Source organism: Coloeus monedula (genome assembly GCF_965178545.1).
Source record: "Coloeus monedula genome assembly, chromosome: 25".
Classification (NCBI taxonomy): Eukaryota; Metazoa; Chordata; class Aves; order Passeriformes; family Corvidae; genus Coloeus; species Coloeus monedula.
In genome coordinates, this window is record NC_138805.1 from 1,651,433 (window position 1) to 1,669,837 (window position 18,405).

Below are 18,405 nucleotides of genomic sequence, written 5' to 3' on the forward strand. Positions count from 1 at the left end.
TGATTTAACGCCCTGTCTGAGCTGTCGTTCACAGCACTGGACACAGCGCTTGGGCAGTCTCTCAGCAGGGACACCTCAGACCGGCAAAAGTCATTCCTCAAGCCAGTCACACCTCAGGCAGCCCTCATCAGCATCTCCTTTTCCTCACTTCAAAATGTCCCTCTCACACACGGCTGCTGAGTACATGCTCTCTGATGCTCTGCTCCCAGATCCCAGCAGTTCCCGAGCCAAGGGCTTGCGGCTGGAGCTGCCGAGCGATCGCCTGCTGAAGTTTGTCACCGTGGGGCTGCCCCTCTTCCTCGTCTCGCTGGCTTTCGCCCGGGAGTTCTCTGCTGGTGAGTTGTGGCTTTTCCAATGTGTTCTTCGGGTCGTGGGCAAGCACCAGTGGCGGTTTGGTTGTCGTGGCAAACCCCTCGTATTCTTGATGGTGTCGTGATCTGAAGCAGAACAGCCTGGAAGTCCTGTTTTAGGAGCTGTTCTGCCTCGTGGGTATTTATTGATGGTTTTTAATGGATCATAATTCCATTATGATGGGAGAGCCTGGGAACAGCTGTGTTAACCCCAGGAGCAGCACTGAGTCAATGCCCAGCCACAGCTGTTTGTGCCCTTTGGGTGCCACGGGCTTGTTTCTGAGGAGGAGGGTGCCGGCAGCACAGAGAGATGCGTTGATAGTGCATTGTGACCTCAGGCTAAATCTGGTCTCGGCCAACATCCAGCTGCTGTCCCTGAGGATTTGGTTTTACTCCAGCTTCTGGCTGGTCAGTCTCTAATTCCCTGCCCTGTGTACACACCACGACACACAAAGGGTTTCTGTTTGAGAAGAGATGGAAAAGTCCTTGCTAGAAACACAGCAGCTCCCAAATGACCACGAAAAAGGCTTTTTTTAATTCGAAGCAATGCCTGAGATGTAATTATTCTCCTGTAAGGCATTGGCTTGTGGCAGTGGAATGCTCCTCCACCCTCCATGGCTGAGGTTTGCTCTCCTCCTCCTCCTCACCCCAGGCTCCCAGATCAGCTGCTTCTCTCCCACCAACTTCACGGGGAAGCAGTCCGCCTACACTGACACGGCTTGCTGGGACTCCCTCATCCACCATGGTTTCGACGCCGAGGGACATGCCGTCACCAAGTCCCTCTGGGCTCTCAAGGTAGGGTCAAAATCACGTCTGGGTGCCCCCGTGTCCCATCTGGATGTCCACAGCAAGAGCGATTCCACATCCTCAGTGACTGTTCATCTTCTTTGCCCAGGCCTTCCCCTACTCGCTGCTGGTGGTGGCGGTGCTGATGTACCTGCCGTACCTACTGTGGCGTTACGCCGCTGCCCCCGCCCTGCACTCCGACCTCCTCTTCATCATCGACGAGCTGGATAAATCCTACAACCGCTCCGTGCGCCTGGTGCAGCACATGAAGAAGGTCCAGCAGGCCAGTGCCGAGCCGGAGCGATTCTGGGAGGAGTACGAGAGGTGAGGCCAGGCCAGGTCACCGTGACCCTTGGAATCCCTCCATGTGGCATTGCGGCTGCATCCAGGATGGACTTGGGTGAAATGGTGCAGTTTGGGGGTGGCTCTCACTGCCCCTGTGTTCCTCCACCCCCAGGGCCCGCCGGGAGAGGTATTTCGAGTTCCCGTTGCTGGAGCGGTACCTGAGCTGCAAGCAGCATGCCCATGCCTTGGTGTTCATCTACATCCTGCGGAACCTGCTGCTGCTCCTGTTCCTGGCTGCCACCTGCCTCTACCTGGTCTTTCTGCACCTTAACATCTTCTTCCAGGATGAGTTCAACTGCTCCATCACAACAGGGCTGCTCCAGGCAGAGCCACACATCCCCCCGCTCATCCCTTGCAAGCTGGTCTTCTTCTCCGTGTTCCAGCTCATCAGCCTCTCAGTTGGCAGCGTCTATGTCCTCCTCATCCCCGTTGTCATCTACAATGCCCTGCAGCTCTGCCAGTGGGACAAGGGGCTGCTCTCCGTCTATGAGATGCTGCCTGCCTTCGACCTGCTCTCTCGCAGGATGCTCACCTGCCCCCTCAACGACCTCAACGTCATCCTTCTCTTCCTCCGTGCCAACATCTCCGAGCTGACCTCCTTCAGCCGCCTCAATGCTGTCAGCGCCCTGAGGGAAGCCACTGCCAACAAGGAGGACATCGATACTGTCATCGACTTCATGACGCTGCTGGCTGGGCTGGAGACCACCAAGCCCAAACACCAAGCTTGCACCCCCGAGGCCGAAGGCAGTACAGCCCTCTCCAACGGTGCGGCCCTAGGTAGGCTTTTTGGATAGAGGCAACTTCTTCCCTCTTCTCTTGGCTCCCACACCACCAGATCCCACCCTGGAAATGTGGCTGGACCACCCAAAATCCTTTGCCAAGACCTTAAGGTGTTTGGGGCATAGTTGGGGGTCACTGTGAGGGTTGACAAATCCTGAAAGGGGTTCTGGCATCCACAATGTGATGCTACTGCGATCCAAGGTGTGGGCAGGAGTTGCTATAGGAACAGCAAGCCAAGAGATTGCTGCTTAAATCCAAGCTCTGGGCAAACTGCGGGGCTGGGAGGGTCCCTGTTTTTGGCAGCTCATCCTGCTGGGAGTGGGGTTGGGAGTTTTAAATCCTGGGAGGCTGATGCCAAGGATGCCATGCCTGCCCCCTTCTCCTGTTCACATGGCACTGGTGGGCACAGTGGGGCTGTGTGCAGAGATGGAGCTGGGTTCCAAGATAGAGCCGCGTTCCCAGGGCCTGCACTGCTCCCTCTCCCATATACTTTGGGTTTTGGGGAGCTGGATGCCTCCTTTGGGGTCTCACAGGGACCCCTGGTGCCCATGGCAAGTGGTTTGCAGGCTGTGTGAGACAGCCCGGCCCCACAGGTAGGAGCCGAGAGGCCTGGGCTTCGTTCCTGGCCTTGAACACAGAGTCTGAACTGTGGTTAAAAAAATACACAGACTGAGCTGGATTCTGCATCCTCGTTGCCATGGCAACCCAGGGCCAGCACAGCTGGCTCCTGGGCCAGTTACCCGGTGCTGGCACAAGCCCAGATCCTAGTCTGCCATCGCCCAGCTAATTAACTGCCTGCTCTTCCCCCCTTGTCTAGAACCAAAGCCTGGAGTGGAAACGACGGGAAAAGCCTCACGGGACTCGCTTGGATCTGCCTGACCCAGAAGCAGGCAGCAGGCAGGGATCCTGTGATCCCAGGATCCACTTTTCTGACACAGCTGTGCTGCAGCAGCGGGGCTGAACCCACCTGTGCTTCCTGCACTTGGCCTTTCCCTTCTTATGTACATTTGTCCAGCAAAAAGGGTTAAACAATCCGTGTTTTGTGCAGAACCTCTCAGGTCTCTTATTCTAAGTGCTGGGTGCCACGCTGTGCCTCTTCCACACAAATTTCCCTGCTGTTATGGCAAGAGGTGGAGAACGGAGGATTAGGAATACTCCTCTGAAGGAAAAACCAATCCAGAAATAAAATGAGGTGGTTTATTAACTGTTTATTAAGAGAGGGTGGTGGAAGGCAGTCACAGCCCAGCCTTGGTGTTTAGCTGTGGGTTTTTGGCAGAGCTCCTCTCTCCCTGTCTCCACCCTGCAGCTGGAAGCTGATCCCTGGATCCTGTGAGCACCCTACCCTGGGGATCAGCAGTCTGTGCCCAGAGAAATGGGGTGCCTGGGGGGCCAGGACCAGCTCCATGGGCAAGGGAGCAGCAGTGAGGGGCTCAGCTCCCACTGGTGTGTCTTGCTGCTTACATCATTTTCCATATATTTAATTTGTCCTTACATCATTTTTCATATATTTAATTGTAAATTGGCTTTTTCCCCCTCTCCCGACCCTGTAGCCTTGGCTGGAGTCCAAAGAGGAGCTGAAAAGTTGTTTAATTAATAAGGTAGTAACCAAGCCTCTTCCTGGCTTGGGAAGGGGCAGTGCCAGGAGCCTTGAGTGCTTTGCCAGAGGCCTGAGCTCACTCAACTCCCTAATTTAGGGGGAACCTGGAGGCGGGGAGGAGCAGCAGCTCCCTCCCTCCAGCAGCATTCCCTGCAGGGAGGGTGTCCAGCAGGAAGGGGGGTGCAGGCAGCCCCTGGGGGTTGTAGAGGGGGCAGGCCTGGTACTCACAGGGCCACTCGGCCCAGGCATAGCGCAGGCCCAGCACCAGCGTCCTGCAGCCACTCAGGGCCAGCGTCACCGTGCGGGACCCCACTGCCACCACCGGTGCCGGCAGCCACTGGCACGGGGATGCCTGGCTGGAGCAGCACACCTGGGCAGGGGAGAAACCCCTATCAGTGTTGCCTTCCTTCTCCCAGCTCTCTGGGGAGGATTTCCCACCCCCTCACCTCAAATGCCTGTGCATCCCTCTGACGGCAGATGAGCTCCTGGCTGTAGGTGACGTTCAGCAGCCCCCTGGTCACCTCCAGGATAGCCCGGGTGGGATACGGTCCCTGGAACACGAGGTCCTTGTCCCCGTACGCCACAGCCCTGGCACCCAGCAGCAGCCGGTGTGCCACATTCTGCTTGTCCCGGGGGTGGATACTGCCGAGGAAGAGGAGGAAGATGGGGTTGGTACCCAAAAATTCCATCCCTACACCCTCACCCCAGCCCAGGACTTACCTGCCATAGGGAGAGTGCTCATCGCCCAGATCCATGGCAACGGCCATGAAAGTGCTGGGCATCCTGGCATTGGGAACAACCCCCAGGTCGGCTGTCTGGTGCCAGCGGAGCCGGGCAAAGCTGTCGTCCGCACTCCGACGGCGGTAGGTGGACAGCTGGGAGTCACAGGGAAAATGGGGGAGTGGCTCAGCTTCCCAAAACTGGCCACTGCAGTCCCTGCATGGGATTTTCAGCACGTGGCAAAATGGGTCCATGTGTTTACAGCATCCTCTCCCTGCTGCCAACGTGGAAGTGGCCTCCAGTGTGTGAAGCCCCCCTGGGTATCCCCCTGGGATCGTGGGGGCCCTGCCTCTCACCCTCTCACACCTGCACAAAGCCAAAGGGCAGAAGCTGTTCCGTCTGTCCGGCTGATCCAGTGTGGAACGCCCGGCGCCAGTCGGCGATGAGTGCAGGGAAGGTGCAGTTGTACTGGTCTGTGTGCAGGAGGGTGTTGTCCTCACCTATCCCCCAGAAAGAAGGGCTTATGAGAGCTCAGTGGGACAGCGGGGGCTGCTCCACCCCTGGGGAGAGAAATGGGGGCTCACCCTGGTACCAAGCAACACCCCGCAGGGTCATGTTGAGCAGCGGGTGGATCATGGCGTTCCAGAGCACGGAGGGCGTTTGTGGGCCAGAGAGATGCTGATGTGGGGAGGTGCTGGAAGACAAAGCTAGGCTTAAGGGGGTGCAAAGCACAAGGCAGGCTTCAAGTTAAAGCAAGCACCATGCCAAAGGGAGCTCTGGGGTCCCTCCTCTCCCCCTTTACCCACCCAGATGTGCCTTATGCTCTTGGCATGGGAGGGGATTTTATCCTAAGGGGGCATAAGGATGCACAGAGGGGGCAGTGAGGCTTCGGGAGAGGACGTGGGGTGGGAAGGGATGAGGATACTCCCCAAAAGCAGCATGGTACGGGGCAGGAGGTGTTTCCACAGCACCTTCTCTCACCTCCCCGTGTCCTCCGGGAGCCCACACGCCTGCAGAACCCGGCGGGAGGACCAGGCCTCGATGGGGGTCCCCCCCCAGGCCACCTCCACCAGCCCGATGGGGGAACCCAGAGCCTCATACAGGGAGCGCCCCAACAGCCAGCACACGGCCGAGAAGTAGGTGAAATTCCCGTGGCCCAGGTTTTCTGCTCAAGAAACAGCAGGCTGCAAAGGGAAAAAGTGGGGGAAAAGCCATTTCCAAGCTCTCTTTTGGAGGCCCATTGCACTCACCAGCCGTTGGAACGGACCACGGCAGGTCGATCCGCTCCAGCTCCTCCAGCTCAACGTCGGAGCGGGCAGGCGCCGCAGCAAAGATACGGACGTAGGGATAACGAGATGCCATGGCGAGCTCCTGGCTGGCATTGGCCACCTGAAGAAGGGGCAGGAGCAGGCAAAGCACTTCCCTGCCTGATCCCTACCTGATCCTGCCTGATCTGTGCTGGGGGGCCTTACCTGCAGGACCGTCATTGCCATGTTGCTCTGCCCGCTGCAAAGCCACACATCTCCAAAGTAGATGTCCCGCAGGGTCACGTTCTCCAAGCCCTGCTCAGCTGTCAGTGCATAGGGACCACCCTGATCCACTGGGTCCAGGACAGTTGTCCATGTACCAGAAGGTCCTGGAGGAAGAGGATGATTCTTATCTTCCACCACCATTATGAAGGCTTCAAGACCTTTGCCAGGATGTTGAGTGGGGAACAGGGTAAAGCTTCCCCACCACAAAGACAGGTGGGGGAAATGGATTTTGGAAGATCTCTGCCATCACAGGGACCTTCCTCCTGCAGGAATTAAGGGGTTAAAAAAGAAAATCTGGAAAACAAATGTGTGTCAGAGCAGAAGCTGCTGGGAGGAACTGGGATTACAGGAGCAGCTTGGTGTGTGTGACACTGAGATGTCTCTGGTTAATTTTAGAGGCGCCGAATTGAAGCGTAAAGATATTCTGCTAGAGCTTAAGAGTGGATTTTCTGGCTGGATCCTGCAGATCTCCTGGATCGCTGCTCTCTCACAAGACACCTCCAGGCTCTTCAGGTTATGGAGGTGCCCTTGGCCAGCACTTTCACCCCCCAAAGGTGATGAGCTCCCCCCAACTCTTCAGGTAGTGAGGTAGCTGGGATTTGAGGCACCCCTGAGCTCTCCCAGCCCCAAGGAAGGCTCTGCTTGCACAGGCACCATCCTTTGGGGCTTAAAGATCCCACAGGATCTTTAAGGGGTCATAGATCAAAAAAGAAGCCAGGATTGCTCTGGAAATTCTTCAGACATGGTTTAGACAGGGAAAGAAGCTAAATTCCCCTTCTCCCCTCCACAGCCTCATCGCTCGGCTCAAGCCTGTGCAGTGCCACCCACTCCAGCAGCAGCTCGGCTCCCGCTGGGCGCCCACGGGATCCGCTGCTGGGAACCAAAGTGAGCAAAGGCTGGCGCCGGTGGGGAGGGGAATGGCTGAACCCCCCCAGGTCTCCTGGAGAGGGAAAAGCACGAGCTGGAGATGTCACCACCACCTCTGCAGCCCCAGGGCAGCAGTGTGACAAACCTCAGGGTGGTGACAAACCTCAGGGTGGTGACAAACCCTGTCTCACCCCACCATCAGCTCCGATTTGGGCTCAGACAAGTTCTTTGGCCATCAAAACAATCGGCCTCAGTTTCTAGTGAAGGTCTGGGACTGACCTTTAACCTGTGCTGTTTTCTCCATGATGATGAGGCCACCGGCCCCTGAGAGAATCACGGTGACCACGGCCCCCAGCTCCCCGTGGCCCCACACCACAGCCCCTGACGGCTTCTTCTGCAGCACCATGTGGTCACCATAGTAGGAGGCAAAGCCGAGCCTTCCCCCTGGAATCAGCAAACAGTGCAAACATCAGCTCTGAGAGGAAAACACCCTTTCCATGGCCTCTGATCCCCTCTTAAATACAGATTATGAGATCCCTCTTAATTTACAGCTTTCTGGTCAGCCTTAAGGTGGTTAAAATCCCCACAGAGCTGAGGAAGAGGCAGAATTTAAAGTCCACAAGAGGGAATTTGCCTCCCAAAGCACAGGGAGCATGTTACAGCTTGTATTACATGGATTTGGATACAGACTTTGGTAAAAATTCTTCTGTTAACAGCATGGGAGTGTCTCTCCCAACCCAGCCTTGCTAATAAATGTTCTGATGTATTTTTCCCATGGAAAAAAGTTTGTCAAGGGGTGGGTTGGGAAACATTGGGTGTGCAGCATTGGCAAAGGCACCTTCTGTGGGGACAGAAGCAGAAGGCTCAGCCCTGTCACCCCCAAAAGGCCCATTTTTGCAGTGTGAAAAGAAAATCATGCTTGAAAAGGGGGTCAGGAGCAACATTTGAGGGGTGATCTGAGATCCCCATTGACCAAATCAGAGCTCATGGAGCCTCATCTCCTCTGCAGCTCATCTTAGGCTGGGTTTAAGGAAGGAAAGGAAAGGAACGACGTCCTCAACCCCTCAGGAGTCATCTGCATCGCTGGTCCCACTGCCTCATGCCACGAGGCTCTGGGAGTTATATAAAAAACAAGTCGGAGGAGAAAAAAAAAATTAAAACTGAGACACCAGGGAAGAGTGGAGGCTATAAAAAGCAGCTGGGAGGAGGGAAGGGAGAAGAAGGGAGGAGGGAAGGGAGGAGAGCCCACGAGACACCACTGAGGAGCCGCATGTGGCTCCCACCTTACGTAAAGCATCGTCCCACGGCAGCAGTGCTGGGCCAAGGGCGTTGGGGAGGGGCTGGGGGTGTGAAGGGTATCAAAGTGGGACTCAAGGGGTGCAGAGGGCATCAAACTGGGGCTCTGGGAGTGCAGAGGGCACTGAAGCAGAGCTTGGGGGTGCAAAGAGTGTGAAAGAGGGGTTGGCAGTGACAAGGGCATCAAAACTAGGCTAAGGGGGAAGCCAAAGGCATCACGGTGGGGCTGGGAGAGCACCAAGGGCCCCAAAGTGGGGCTCAGAGTAGTGCCAATGTCATCAAAGACGGTCTGGGGGTTCAAGGGGCATCACAGTGGGGGGTTTGTGGGGGGTGCCAAGAGGGGCACCCTAAAACGCGGGGCTGGGGAGGTGCCAACGCACATAAGAGGCTCGGAAAGGCGCAAAGGGCACCAAATCAGGGCTTGGGGAAGCTTAGGGAATTCCACGGGCATCGGAGCCGGGCTGCTGCCATGCCAAGGGTTCTGACGGTGCCAAGCGCCCCGAAGTGGGTCTGGGGGGGTCTCGGGGCAGGCTGCAGAGGGTGCCCGCGGGGCTGGGGGGTCGGAGGTTGACCTTCCCCAGCCCTTTACCTGCCGCCGCCGGAGCCAGAGCCAGCAGCGCCAGCAGGGCCCACGCCGCCATCCTGAGGGGGACAAGGGGCTGTGAAGGCGCCGGGACCGCCGGTGCCCCCCGATACCCGCCGGTACCCCCGCTACCCCCGGGCCTCCACCGCCCCCGCCCCGCCCCGCGGGCGGGCCCAACGCGCGGGGGCGTGGCCCGTGCACGCGCCGCCGGTGGGGGGGAGGGGGGGCGGTTGCCAAGCGACGGCGTCCGCACCGCGGCCTGAAGCGCCGGCGCGGCCCGGTCCGGGACTGACGGGAGAGGCCGAGGGGAAAAACCGGGAGCGCGGGACCGAGGGTTGCGGGGCTGCGGGGGGGGCGGGGGAGAAGAACCGGGGGACACGGGGGGGAGAACCGGGGGACACGGGGGGGAGGGGACCGGGGCCCCCTCGCTCCCGCTCTCCCCGCCCAGGCCGAGGCCGCGCGCGCGCAGCGAGGGGCGGCGGCGCGCGTGCGCGGAGGGGCAAGGAGCGTGTCGCCCCCTAGCGGCGGCTCTTCGCTCCCGCAGACGTGGGTCCGCGGGTTCGAGTCCCGGCGGTGCGCGGTGGCACCGGGGGCTGTGGGTAATCCCGGGCTGTGCCGCTGCAGGCGGTCCGGGAGAGGTGGCCATGTCCATTGCCTCTGCCAGCATCAACATGAGGGTGCCCGCCGGCTTCCGGAACCTGCTGGAAGGGCTGGCACGGGAAGTGCTGCGGGAGCAGCCCGCCGACGTGGTGGCCTTTGCAGCTCAGTACTTCCAAAAGCTGCTGGAGCAGAGAGAGGGTGAGTGGCCTTGCCCAGCACCCACCCCCACATCGCCATCTCCTGCCCCGCGCTGCATTGCCTGCCCAGCCTGCTCCGTGTGCCCATCACCATGGCGTCAGGCCTGCCCCACATCTCCATTGCCCCATGTGACCCCCATCTACAGCATCAGGTCTCTCCTGTCTGCCCATCACCCAGGGCATCAAACCTGCCCCCTGGGCCCATTGCCCATGGCGTTGTGCCTGTCCCAAATGTCCATCACCTATGGCCATCAAGCCTTCCATTTTTGCCCATCACCCAGGATGTTGTGCCTGTCCCATGTGCCCATAACTTGTGGCACCAGGTGCCCATTGCACGTGGCATCAAGCCTCCTCCTTCCCCAGCTGGTGCCATCGACCCGGTGGCGTGGGGAGCCATGCTGGAGGACGACCGTCTCACCTGGCCCCCTTCCCAGGTACGCTGCCCTCCGCTCCAGGCCCCTCCAGAGAATCTGAGGTGCCAGGAGCTGCACTGGGTCCCTGCTCCCACCCTGTCCCTGCCACCCTCGTGCCACATTGTCTAAATTTTCTTCTTTCCTCCGGGACCTGAAGGAGGCCAAGGACACGGAGGGGGAGCAGGCAGCACCAGGGGAAGCAGGCAGCACGCACAGCTCCGGATCGCCGTGAGTCTGTCCCAAAATGCGTGGAGAGGAGCCGAAGGGGAGCCCGTCCCCATAACCCTCATGAACTGGGACACCTCTCCAGAGACGCAACCGCAGCACTCACCCCAAATCCCCCATTTCCCACTATCCAACCCCAAATCCAAAAAAAACCCCTTGGTCCTCCCCTGGCTCCTGCCCTTTTCCCGTGGGTGGATGCTGCACTTCCATCCCACCCCAGTGGTGCTGTTTTAATGAGGAATTTTATTAACGAGGTCCCCGCCGTTATTAGCACCAATCACCTGAGATTTCTCCCCGAAAAATCCTGGGTTTGGGGCTGAGCTGAGCATGGGATATTTTTAGCCTCTATATTTAGGCCCCTGCATCCCTGGAGGTTGGAAGAAACTTCATAACATCCCAGCGTGAAGGAATGATGTGACATTGCTCCTCTCCTACCCCGCTCCATAAGCTGAGACACCTCCATGGAATTTTGGGGTGCACGCAAGGGCCCCCCCAGTCCTATTCCTACCTGTGAAATTCATATTTTCCCACCCAGCATGTTTTCAAAATCCCCCCCAAAAAGTAACGGGGTTTGCGTTGAAGCCGGCTGCTCTGTTTTTGGAGGGGACTGAACCCCCCCCTTTCCATGCTCACCCCGTTTTTCCCCCCTCTTTCCTGTTTTCCCTCGCCATATGTGGTGCTCGCCCACGGCACGGGGCATGACAGCGGCTCCCCTGGGAAAAACAGGAAGGAGGGATGGGGAAAAAAAAGCTGGCGGGGACCCCGTGCCGGGGCTGATGCCAACCAGCTACGCCTTGACCCCCCCCCAGCACCGCCTCGCCGGCTGCCGGCTCCTGCTTCAGCAGCCGGCAACACTGCCCGCCCAGGGCATCATTCCAGCATCCAATTCCCTTTGCTTTTAAGGATTTTTTCCTTTTTTTTAAAGGATTTTTTAACACCTCTTTGCCACCATCTCAAACCACGACGGCGGGATGTTCTCAGCGGGTCTCGCCAGCTGCACTTCCCGTTCTCCCCTTCCAAAATCTGAGTTATTTCCTTGGAATTCAAATTTTGGAGGTGCTGGAGCACCTGAAAAAGCAACGTCCAGATGAAGGGGTCCAGGGAGGAAAATTGCAGAGCCTGGAACAGGCTCAAAAGCCGCCATTAATGATTAGAAATGTTCTGGCATTTCGCGTCCCTCCTCCGCAGCCGCAGCCTGCGGGAGACGGCGGCGCTCGGCGGCTCTGCCAGGACCGGGGTGCCACGGATGGAGCAGATTTTGGGGACTAACTGAGGGACTAATCCTTATTTTGGGGCTAACTTCCCAGATCCCTGATAGATGAATCACCCCAAAAACCCTTCCCACTTAACTCGCCCAAAACACCCGGTTTTCTCTCATTGGAGCAAGGCAGTGGTGGATCTGGAGGGTCTAAAAACCAGGGAAAAGGATCTCTTCCCGTGAAAAAATCCCAGCAGAGCTGCCAAGGCTTCTCCTGGAAGCTGGAGCAGGGTTTTCTGGAGCAGAGCTATTCCCATCCCCCCCACCCTGCCGTGCTGGTGGGAAGAAGTGACGGTGGAAAAGTGGCTCCAGTCGGGAGAGCGGGCTGCCAGTGGCTGCCAGGAGAGTTTGAGGGATGCTTGAGAGCGTTTCCCAAGAGGGAATTTGGGTGCCTGGCTGCTGCTGGGGCAGGGGTGACCCCCATCAACCTCCAAGTGTGGGTGAAGCACTTGAGGGAGGTGGCAGTGGTGGGATGTGCCTGGGATGGGGAGTGGGATGTGTGGGTATCCTGGGGTGTCAGGGGGTAAGAGGTGCCACCACCTGCACCCAGCTGGAATGGCCTTGGAGAAAGAGATGGAGCTGGGATAGGAATGGGAACAACAAGGATGGAGATACAGAAGGGGACAGGGCCAAGGATAGGGACAGGGATGAGGGTGATGACAGCGATGGGGACAGGGAGAGAGATGGTGAGGCTGAAGCTGGGAATGGGGGCAGGGATTGGCATTGTGAGGAGGATGGGGACAAGAAATGGGTTGGGGATTGTGAGGAGGGTGGTGATAGAGATGGGGACAGGGACAATGGTGAGATGGAGAATGTGGTGGAGGTGATGGGGATGAGGTCAGGTATGAGGACAACAGTGGGGACAGTGCCCATTCCAGTGCCAGAAACAGTGATGCCAGTGGGAGAGGGATGCTAACAGGCATGATGATGATGATGATGGTGGTGGTAGTGGTGGCAAAGAGGAAGGTCAGTGCCACCAGGCCCCCAAGAAGGAGAACCCCTGTGAGCAAACTTGGCCAGGGAGAGCCGGTGGGGCCTGACTGTGCAGGTGGGTCGGGGGGTGCTGGTGCCTGCCTTGGGGGGGCCACGCCGTGTTTTGGGGGCTGGCTGGAGCAGCATCGGCGCAGAGCCCACGGGCGACTTATGCTGTTGCTTAGCAACCCCCAAACCCGGATTAGAGGCGAGCGAGGCAGGCGATGGGGGGGCTGTGGGCTGCAGCCCCCTGCATTGCCCTGGAGGTCCCTCCTCTTTCCTGGGGGGCCCTGGCTCACCCTGCCAGTCCCAGCACCTCGGCGTGGTTCAGGGGCAGGAGCAGGGTCTGCAGGGAGCACCAAGGGCTGTGGAAGTGGCTGGGACTGCAGGTCTGCTTGGAGAACACCCCAAATATGGGGGTTCAGATGCTCCTGTGAGTGGGGAAGGGACCCCCAGACCCCAGAAGTGGAGCCCACTCCTCTGCTTGGAGCCTGCAGTTGGCCACATCACCCCCAGGGTTCTGCGGGTGTTCGGTGGGAAGCAGTGTCCCACCATGCCCACCTTTCCTCACCGTCTTCATCCTCATCATCCTCATCCTCACCCTCCTTCAGGACCAAGTCCTAAGTGGGTCAAGAAGGTTTATTGCGCCCCGTGCAAACCAACCCAGGGGGTAAAACCTGCCTCCAGCATCGCTGTGGGTACTGTACCCCCCCAAAACGAACCCAGTACCCCCATTTATCATAGCCTTGCCCCCCAAAAAACCCTCCACTCCCAGGGCAAGCCTCATCACATCTTGGCTCCCATCCTCTGCATATGATGTTGTGTTCCACGAAACTCTGAAGCGAGCTGCCGGCTCCTTTAAGTGTTAGGAGGGAGTTGGAGGCTGCGAAATAAAATTGGAGGAGGGAAAATAAAAAAAAAAAAATTAAAAAAAAAAAAGAAGAAAAAAAAAGAAGAGGAGAAAGGGAGGAAAAAAAAATAAGGCACCCCTCCTTCCCCCCCAAAAGCCTGGCAGGGGTGTCGGGCTGATAGGCTCGCCCGGAGGAAAGCGCATTACGTAGGCAAGCGGCTCCGCTCAACTTGCCACCTGCGCCGGGAGAGCTGCCGGGGAAGCGAGATCCTGCCGGAGCCCCTCGCCCGCCGCTGGCCGCCCACCCGCCCTCCGCCATGGACTGCTGCAATGTAGGTGCCCCTTCCCCGACCCCCAGCACCCGCTCCTGCCTTTCATCCCTTATTGCTGCTCCGCTCTGGGGGCGGCCGGGGGGTTTTTGGGGTGGTGGAGGCGGGGGGTGCGAGGGGTGCTGCACCCAAGAGCTCAACCAACTCCGCGACCGCCCCCCCCCCGACCCTTCTTCCCCCCAGCCCCCCACCAAATCCCCACTCCTGCTTCGCACCAGTTCGGAATCCATCCCGCCGGGGCCACAGCGTGGCCAGCGTCCTGCACCCCACAGCCCACCGAGGAAAACCCCGCTGGCCTCGAAGCCAGCTTTTATGGAGCTTTTGCTTCCCCCAGCCCCACAATTGCTCTACAGGTGGGATCGGGGGTTGCTTATGGATAAAGGGCTTAATTGGGGTTGCACCTCTCTCTCCTCCCTCCTGGCCACCGGCTGGCTTGGGCGGAAATCCACATCCTTTTCCCCTTTCTCCCTGATCCCCTGACTTTTCCTGCCCCTTTCCCCCTTTTTTCCCCCCTTTCCCCTTTTTAAAATCCCTTTTCTCCACTTTTTTCCCCCTTTTCCCCCTCCTGCTAAGACAGCAGCACAGGGAAAAGCCCCCATCTCTCCTCCTGGGCACCTCCATAGAGGCAAAGCCCACCCTGGATATAGGATTTATCTTGCCTGGATATAGGATTTCTCCCCTATGTGTAGGACTTTTTCCCTCATATGGAGGATTTCTCCTTCTGAATATAGGATTTCTTCCCTAGATACAAGTTTTCATCTCCTGCATAGAGGTTTTCACCCCATGGATATGGTGTTTCTCCGCTGGATATAGGATTTCTCCTGTCGATATAGGATATGGCCCCCTGCATATGGGTTTTCTCCCTTGAATATAGGATGTCTCCCCTGGATATAGGATTTTTTTTTCTCCTGAATATATGTTTTTCCCACCTATATACAGGATCTCTCTACTTGGATATGGGTTTCTGCCACCTGTATGCAGAATTTCTTCCCTGAATATAGGATTTCTCCCCTGGATATAGGAAATGCCCCTGCATATATAGATTTCCTCCACCTGTATATGGTATTTCTCCCCTGGATATAGGATTTCCTCTCCCTTAATATAGGATTTCTCTCTTGGATATAGGATTTCTTGCCTGGATATAGGATATGCCCCTTCATGTATAGGTTTTCTCTCTTGACTATAGGATTCCCTCCTCCAGATATAGTATTTCTCCCCTGGATATAGGTTTCTCCCACCTGTATATAGGATTTCTCCCACCTGTATATAGGATTTCTCCCCTGGATATAGGTTGTTCTCCCCCCACCTCCGCATATATAGGATTTCTCTCCTGAATATAGGCTTTCTTTCATAGATATAGGATTTCCTTCCCCTGGCTATAGGATCTCTCCCCTGGCTATAGGATTTCCAGCCCTGGCTATAACATTTCCACCCTGGACATATCATTTCCACCTTGGACATATCATTTCCACCTTGGACCCATCCTCACCTTTCACAATGGTAAAACAAGCCGAGCAACTTCGTGGAGCCATGGCACGCTCCAACGGGATGAGATTCCTCCCCCCCCCCCCCCCAAATCTACAAATAAGCCCCCCAAAACTCCTTTAAGTCCTTTCAAGTGCTTGTGGGGCAACAAAAAGGCTTCACCCCCACAGCTGCAGGCACTGGATCATCCAATGCCAGCTCATTTCCACCTCATTTCATTTTCCCATATTTTTTTTCTCTGTTGAACTTGGTGCCGAGTTCAACATCTCTGGTGGGATGTGGCAGGAGGGGAATGGGCTGCAGTGATTTGTCCTTGCTGGGGCTTTTCTTCCCTTCTGGCATCACTCCTTTCCCAAATCTCCTGGTGTTTTCAACCAAAGCTCTGAGGAGGGATGCAGGAGGATGCAACAGGCTGCAAGAGAAAGGGAAACTGAGGCATGACCAGCTCATTTTGTGCAGCATGGTCCCCACCTCTGTGCCAAAAATACCCCCCAGAACCCATCCTCTGCTCCCATGGATCCCATGGATTCTCCTCTCCCTGCATCATAACCCTGGCTGGAGTCTGGCTTCCTGCAGCCATGTAGTCCAGGGTGGGATTTAGGGATGAGCAGGAGGTGAAGCATCTTCCCCCACCTGCAGCTTTGATTGCACTTTCCCCAAGACACCTGCAAGGGACCCTGATTTTTAGCAAAACCCCTCATTTTTAGCAAAGGACCCTAACTTTTGACTAGTAAACCTAATTTTTAGCACCCCTCCCCCTAATTTTTAGAACAGGGGCTCATTTAGGACCTTCTTGAATGGATTCATTTGGGGAGGGGGCTGCGCTCTTTGAGGTCCCACCAGCTGTAACCCTGCCGTTGCCACCGCCAGGAGGGAGCCTGCACAAAGCTGGACGAGGACATCCTGGACATCCCTTTGGACGACCCTGATGCCAACGCGGCAGCTGCCAAGATCCAGGCTAGTTTCCGTGGCCATATGACCCGCAAGAAGATCAAAGGGGGTGAGATTGATCGGAAAACCAAGGACGCCGAGTGCGCCAACAGCACCCGCGGCGGCGACCTCCGCAACGGCGATTAGGTACATCCCAAATCCCGCTTCTTCCCCCCAAAACTGGGTCATTTCTACAAGGATGCTGCTCTGAGCGTCCTTTGCTGTGTTGATTTGGGATGGAGCATCCTTCCCCAAGCTGATTTGGGATGGAGCATCCTTCCCTGCAGAGATTTGGGATGGAACGTTCTTCCCCGCGCAGATTTGGGATGGAGCATCCTTCCCCGAACCGATTCGGGATGGAGAAGGGGTTTTTCCTCCCAGGAGATGGAAGCACACAGGCAGGCAGCCCCTGCCTTGCCCTAATTTTGGGTGCGCGCCGTAGTAGTTGGGAAGGATGGGAAGTAGGATGGGAAGGCGCAGCCCTAGATTTGGATTGAATCTCTCCCTTAGCAACACCACCCCGAGCGCCTCGCCTCAGCACATGCTATTTTTAAAAGCCTGTGTCACAGTCTCCTGGCAGGAAAAGGTAAATTTAAAAAGCGCCCACGGTGCCGAGGCCGCGTGGCATTGGAGCCCCGGGTGGTGGCTGCGCCGTACCCGGGCCGTGCCCCCTGCCCCATGCCCCGTGCCGGTGCCGTGAGCGCGGCGTGGCCCCGGATACCGGCAAGGCTGGTTTGGGGTTAGCGGCGGGGAGGGCGTGCTGCCGGCTCGGCCACGTGAGTGTGGCGGGGCTGGTGGAGGTGCAGCCGGGATGAGACTGGGATGCAGCTGGGATAGAACTGGGATGCAGTGAGGATGGAGTAGGAATGCAGTGGGGGTTTAGTGAAGATGCAGAGGGGATGAACTGAAGATGCAGTGGGAATGCGGTGGGGAGGAAGAGAAGGATGCAGTGAGGATGTGGCGGGGATTCAGCAAGGCTGCGACGGGAATGAACTGAGGATGTAGCGGGGATGGAACTGGAACTCAGCTGGGACACAGTGGGGATGAACTGAGAGTACAGTGGGAACAGAACGGAGATGTGGTAGGGAAGCAGAGGGGATGCAGTGAGAATGCACTGAAGATTCAGTGAAAATGCAGTGAGCATGCCCTGACGATGGAGAAGGAATTCAGTGGGGCTGGGATGAGAAGGAACTGAGGATGCAGTGGGGATTTAGTGACGATCCAGTGGGGACAATGTGGGAACACAGTGAGGATGCAGTGGGGCTGCAAAGGGGATGCAGTGAGGATGTGGTGGGGATGAACTGGGGATGCAGTGGGGAAGCAACAGAGATTCGGTGAGGATGTGATGGGAGCAAACTGAAGATGCAGTGAGGAAGCAGCGGGGATTCAATGGGGCTGCAGTGAAGATGGAGCGAGGACGCACTGGGGTTGCAGTGAGGATGTCACAGGGCTGCAGTGGGGAGGCAGCTGCCAAATGCCGGTGCTGTGCAGCTTCTTAGGGCCCAGAGATTCCTTCTGGATGCCTTGTTAGGGGGGCTGAGCAGGTTGACAGCAGCAGAGCCAGGTTCCCCTCCTTCTGCCATGGTGCTCTGCCTAGGGGGGTGCAGGCACGGTAACCCCAGGTTCCTGGGCTGGGTGAAGGCAGAGTGTGGGCAGCAGTGGAGGCAGGACAAGGGTGCAGGCAGGGTGTGGGCAGGCTGCAAGTAGGGCACGGGCAGGGTGTGGGCAGGGGGAGGGCACGGAGAGGGTGCAGGCTGCAGGAGCAGCGTGAGAGCAGGGTGTAGGCAGGGTGCAGAGAGTGGGCAGGGTGCAGGCAGGGTGCAGGAAGGGTGAAGGGTGAAGGGTACAGGCAGGGCACAGGGTGCAGAGAGGAATAAAGGTGCAGGCGGGGCACAGGGCACAGGCGGGGCCAGGCCCAGGCTGACCACTCGCTCTCTCCTTGCTTGCAGGGGCCGCCAGCTGCTCTCCGGAAACCCCTCGCCACCGACCCCCTCCCCGTCGCCACCCGCCGAGGCCCAGGAGCCCCCGCTTCACCCCCCGCCCCCCGCATGCATCCCCCGGGGCCCCCCCACAGCCAGGCCCTGCCCCCGTCCCTGGCTGCCCCCCCCCACCCCAGAGACCCCCCGCCCCAATAAACGCCCCTGCCAGAGCCCCGGCCTGTCCTTGGTGCCTTTTGATGTCACCAGCAGAGCGGTGAGGTCACAGCGGGGCAGCGGTGGGAGGGGTGTGGGGCAGGCGGTGCCCCGCAGGGATGTCCCACCTGTATGTGTGACATCATCGCACAGGCACG

At 57.8% G+C, this 18,405-nt stretch overlaps 4 protein-coding genes across 5 annotated transcripts; 3 read left to right on the forward strand and 1 right to left on the reverse strand.

Moving 5' to 3' along the window:
- Nucleotides 1-154: 154 nt before the first annotated feature.
- Nucleotides 155-3,140, forward strand: PANX3 (pannexin 3; the record flags this gene model as incomplete). Its single annotated transcript, XM_082296933.1, has 5 exons — nt 155-335; nt 1,003-1,145; nt 1,246-1,460; nt 1,594-2,258; nt 3,079-3,140. 5 exons carry the CDS (start codon nt 155-157, stop codon nt 3,138-3,140), a joined length of 1,266 nt encoding a protein of 421 aa, XP_082153059.1.
- Nucleotides 3,141-3,462: 322 nt separating this feature from the next.
- Nucleotides 3,463-8,984, reverse strand: SIAE (sialic acid acetylesterase). Of its 2 annotated transcripts, none has more exons than XM_082297105.1 (10): nt 8,863-8,984; nt 7,257-7,421; nt 6,051-6,214; nt 5,829-5,967; nt 5,560-5,743; nt 5,163-5,272; nt 4,945-5,078; nt 4,579-4,733; nt 4,305-4,500; nt 3,463-4,228 (listed from the first exon to the last, which is right to left on the reverse strand). In XM_082297105.1, the coding sequence occupies exons 1-10, from the start codon at nt 8,912-8,914 to the stop codon at nt 3,947-3,949; spliced, it is 1,581 nt and encodes a 526-aa protein (XP_082153231.1). In that variant the 5' UTR covers nt 8,915-8,984; the 3' UTR covers nt 3,463-3,946. The 2 variants fall into 2 exon arrangements, with proteins under 2 accessions (XP_082153231.1, XP_082153232.1); XM_082297106.1 differs by lacking the exon at nt 8,863-8,984 and adding an exon at nt 8,261-8,733.
- Nucleotides 8,985-9,099: 115 nt separating this feature from the next.
- Nucleotides 9,100-10,298, forward strand: SPA17 (sperm autoantigenic protein 17; the record flags this gene model as incomplete). The annotated part of the gene is made up of 4 exons (XM_082297058.1): nt 9,100-9,136; nt 9,481-9,654; nt 10,017-10,087; nt 10,224-10,298. Exons 2-4 carry the CDS (start codon nt 9,501-9,503, stop codon nt 10,296-10,298), a joined length of 300 nt encoding a protein of 99 aa, XP_082153184.1. The 5' UTR covers nt 9,100-9,136; nt 9,481-9,500.
- A 3,332-nt stretch (nt 10,299-13,630) lies between these two features.
- NRGN (neurogranin) lies at nt 13,631-18,087 on the forward strand. The gene is made up of 3 exons (XM_082296993.1): nt 13,631-13,703; nt 16,056-16,262; nt 18,065-18,087. The coding sequence occupies exons 1-2, from the start codon at nt 13,689-13,691 to the stop codon at nt 16,260-16,262; spliced, it is 222 nt and encodes a 73-aa protein (XP_082153119.1). The 5' UTR covers nt 13,631-13,688; the 3' UTR covers nt 18,065-18,087.
- Nucleotides 18,088-18,405: the final 318 nt, after the last annotated feature.

What these genes read in the sequence shown, in the direction of transcription:
- SIAE (XM_082297105.1), bottom strand. Translation starts at nt 8,914, where the DNA reads ATGGCGGCGTGGGCCCTGCTGGCGCTGCTGGCTCTGGCTCCGGCGGCG. An exon ending in TCTGGCTCCGGCGGCGGCAG is followed by an intron (nt 7,422 to 8,862) that starts GTAAAGGGCTGG and finishes TGCTGATTCCAG; the next exon opens with GGGGAAGGCTCGGCTTTGCC. An exon ending in TGCCCTTTGGCTTTGTGCAG is followed by an intron (nt 4,734 to 4,944) that starts GTGTGAGAGGGT and finishes TGTGACTCCCAG; the next exon opens with CTGTCCACCTACCGCCGTCG.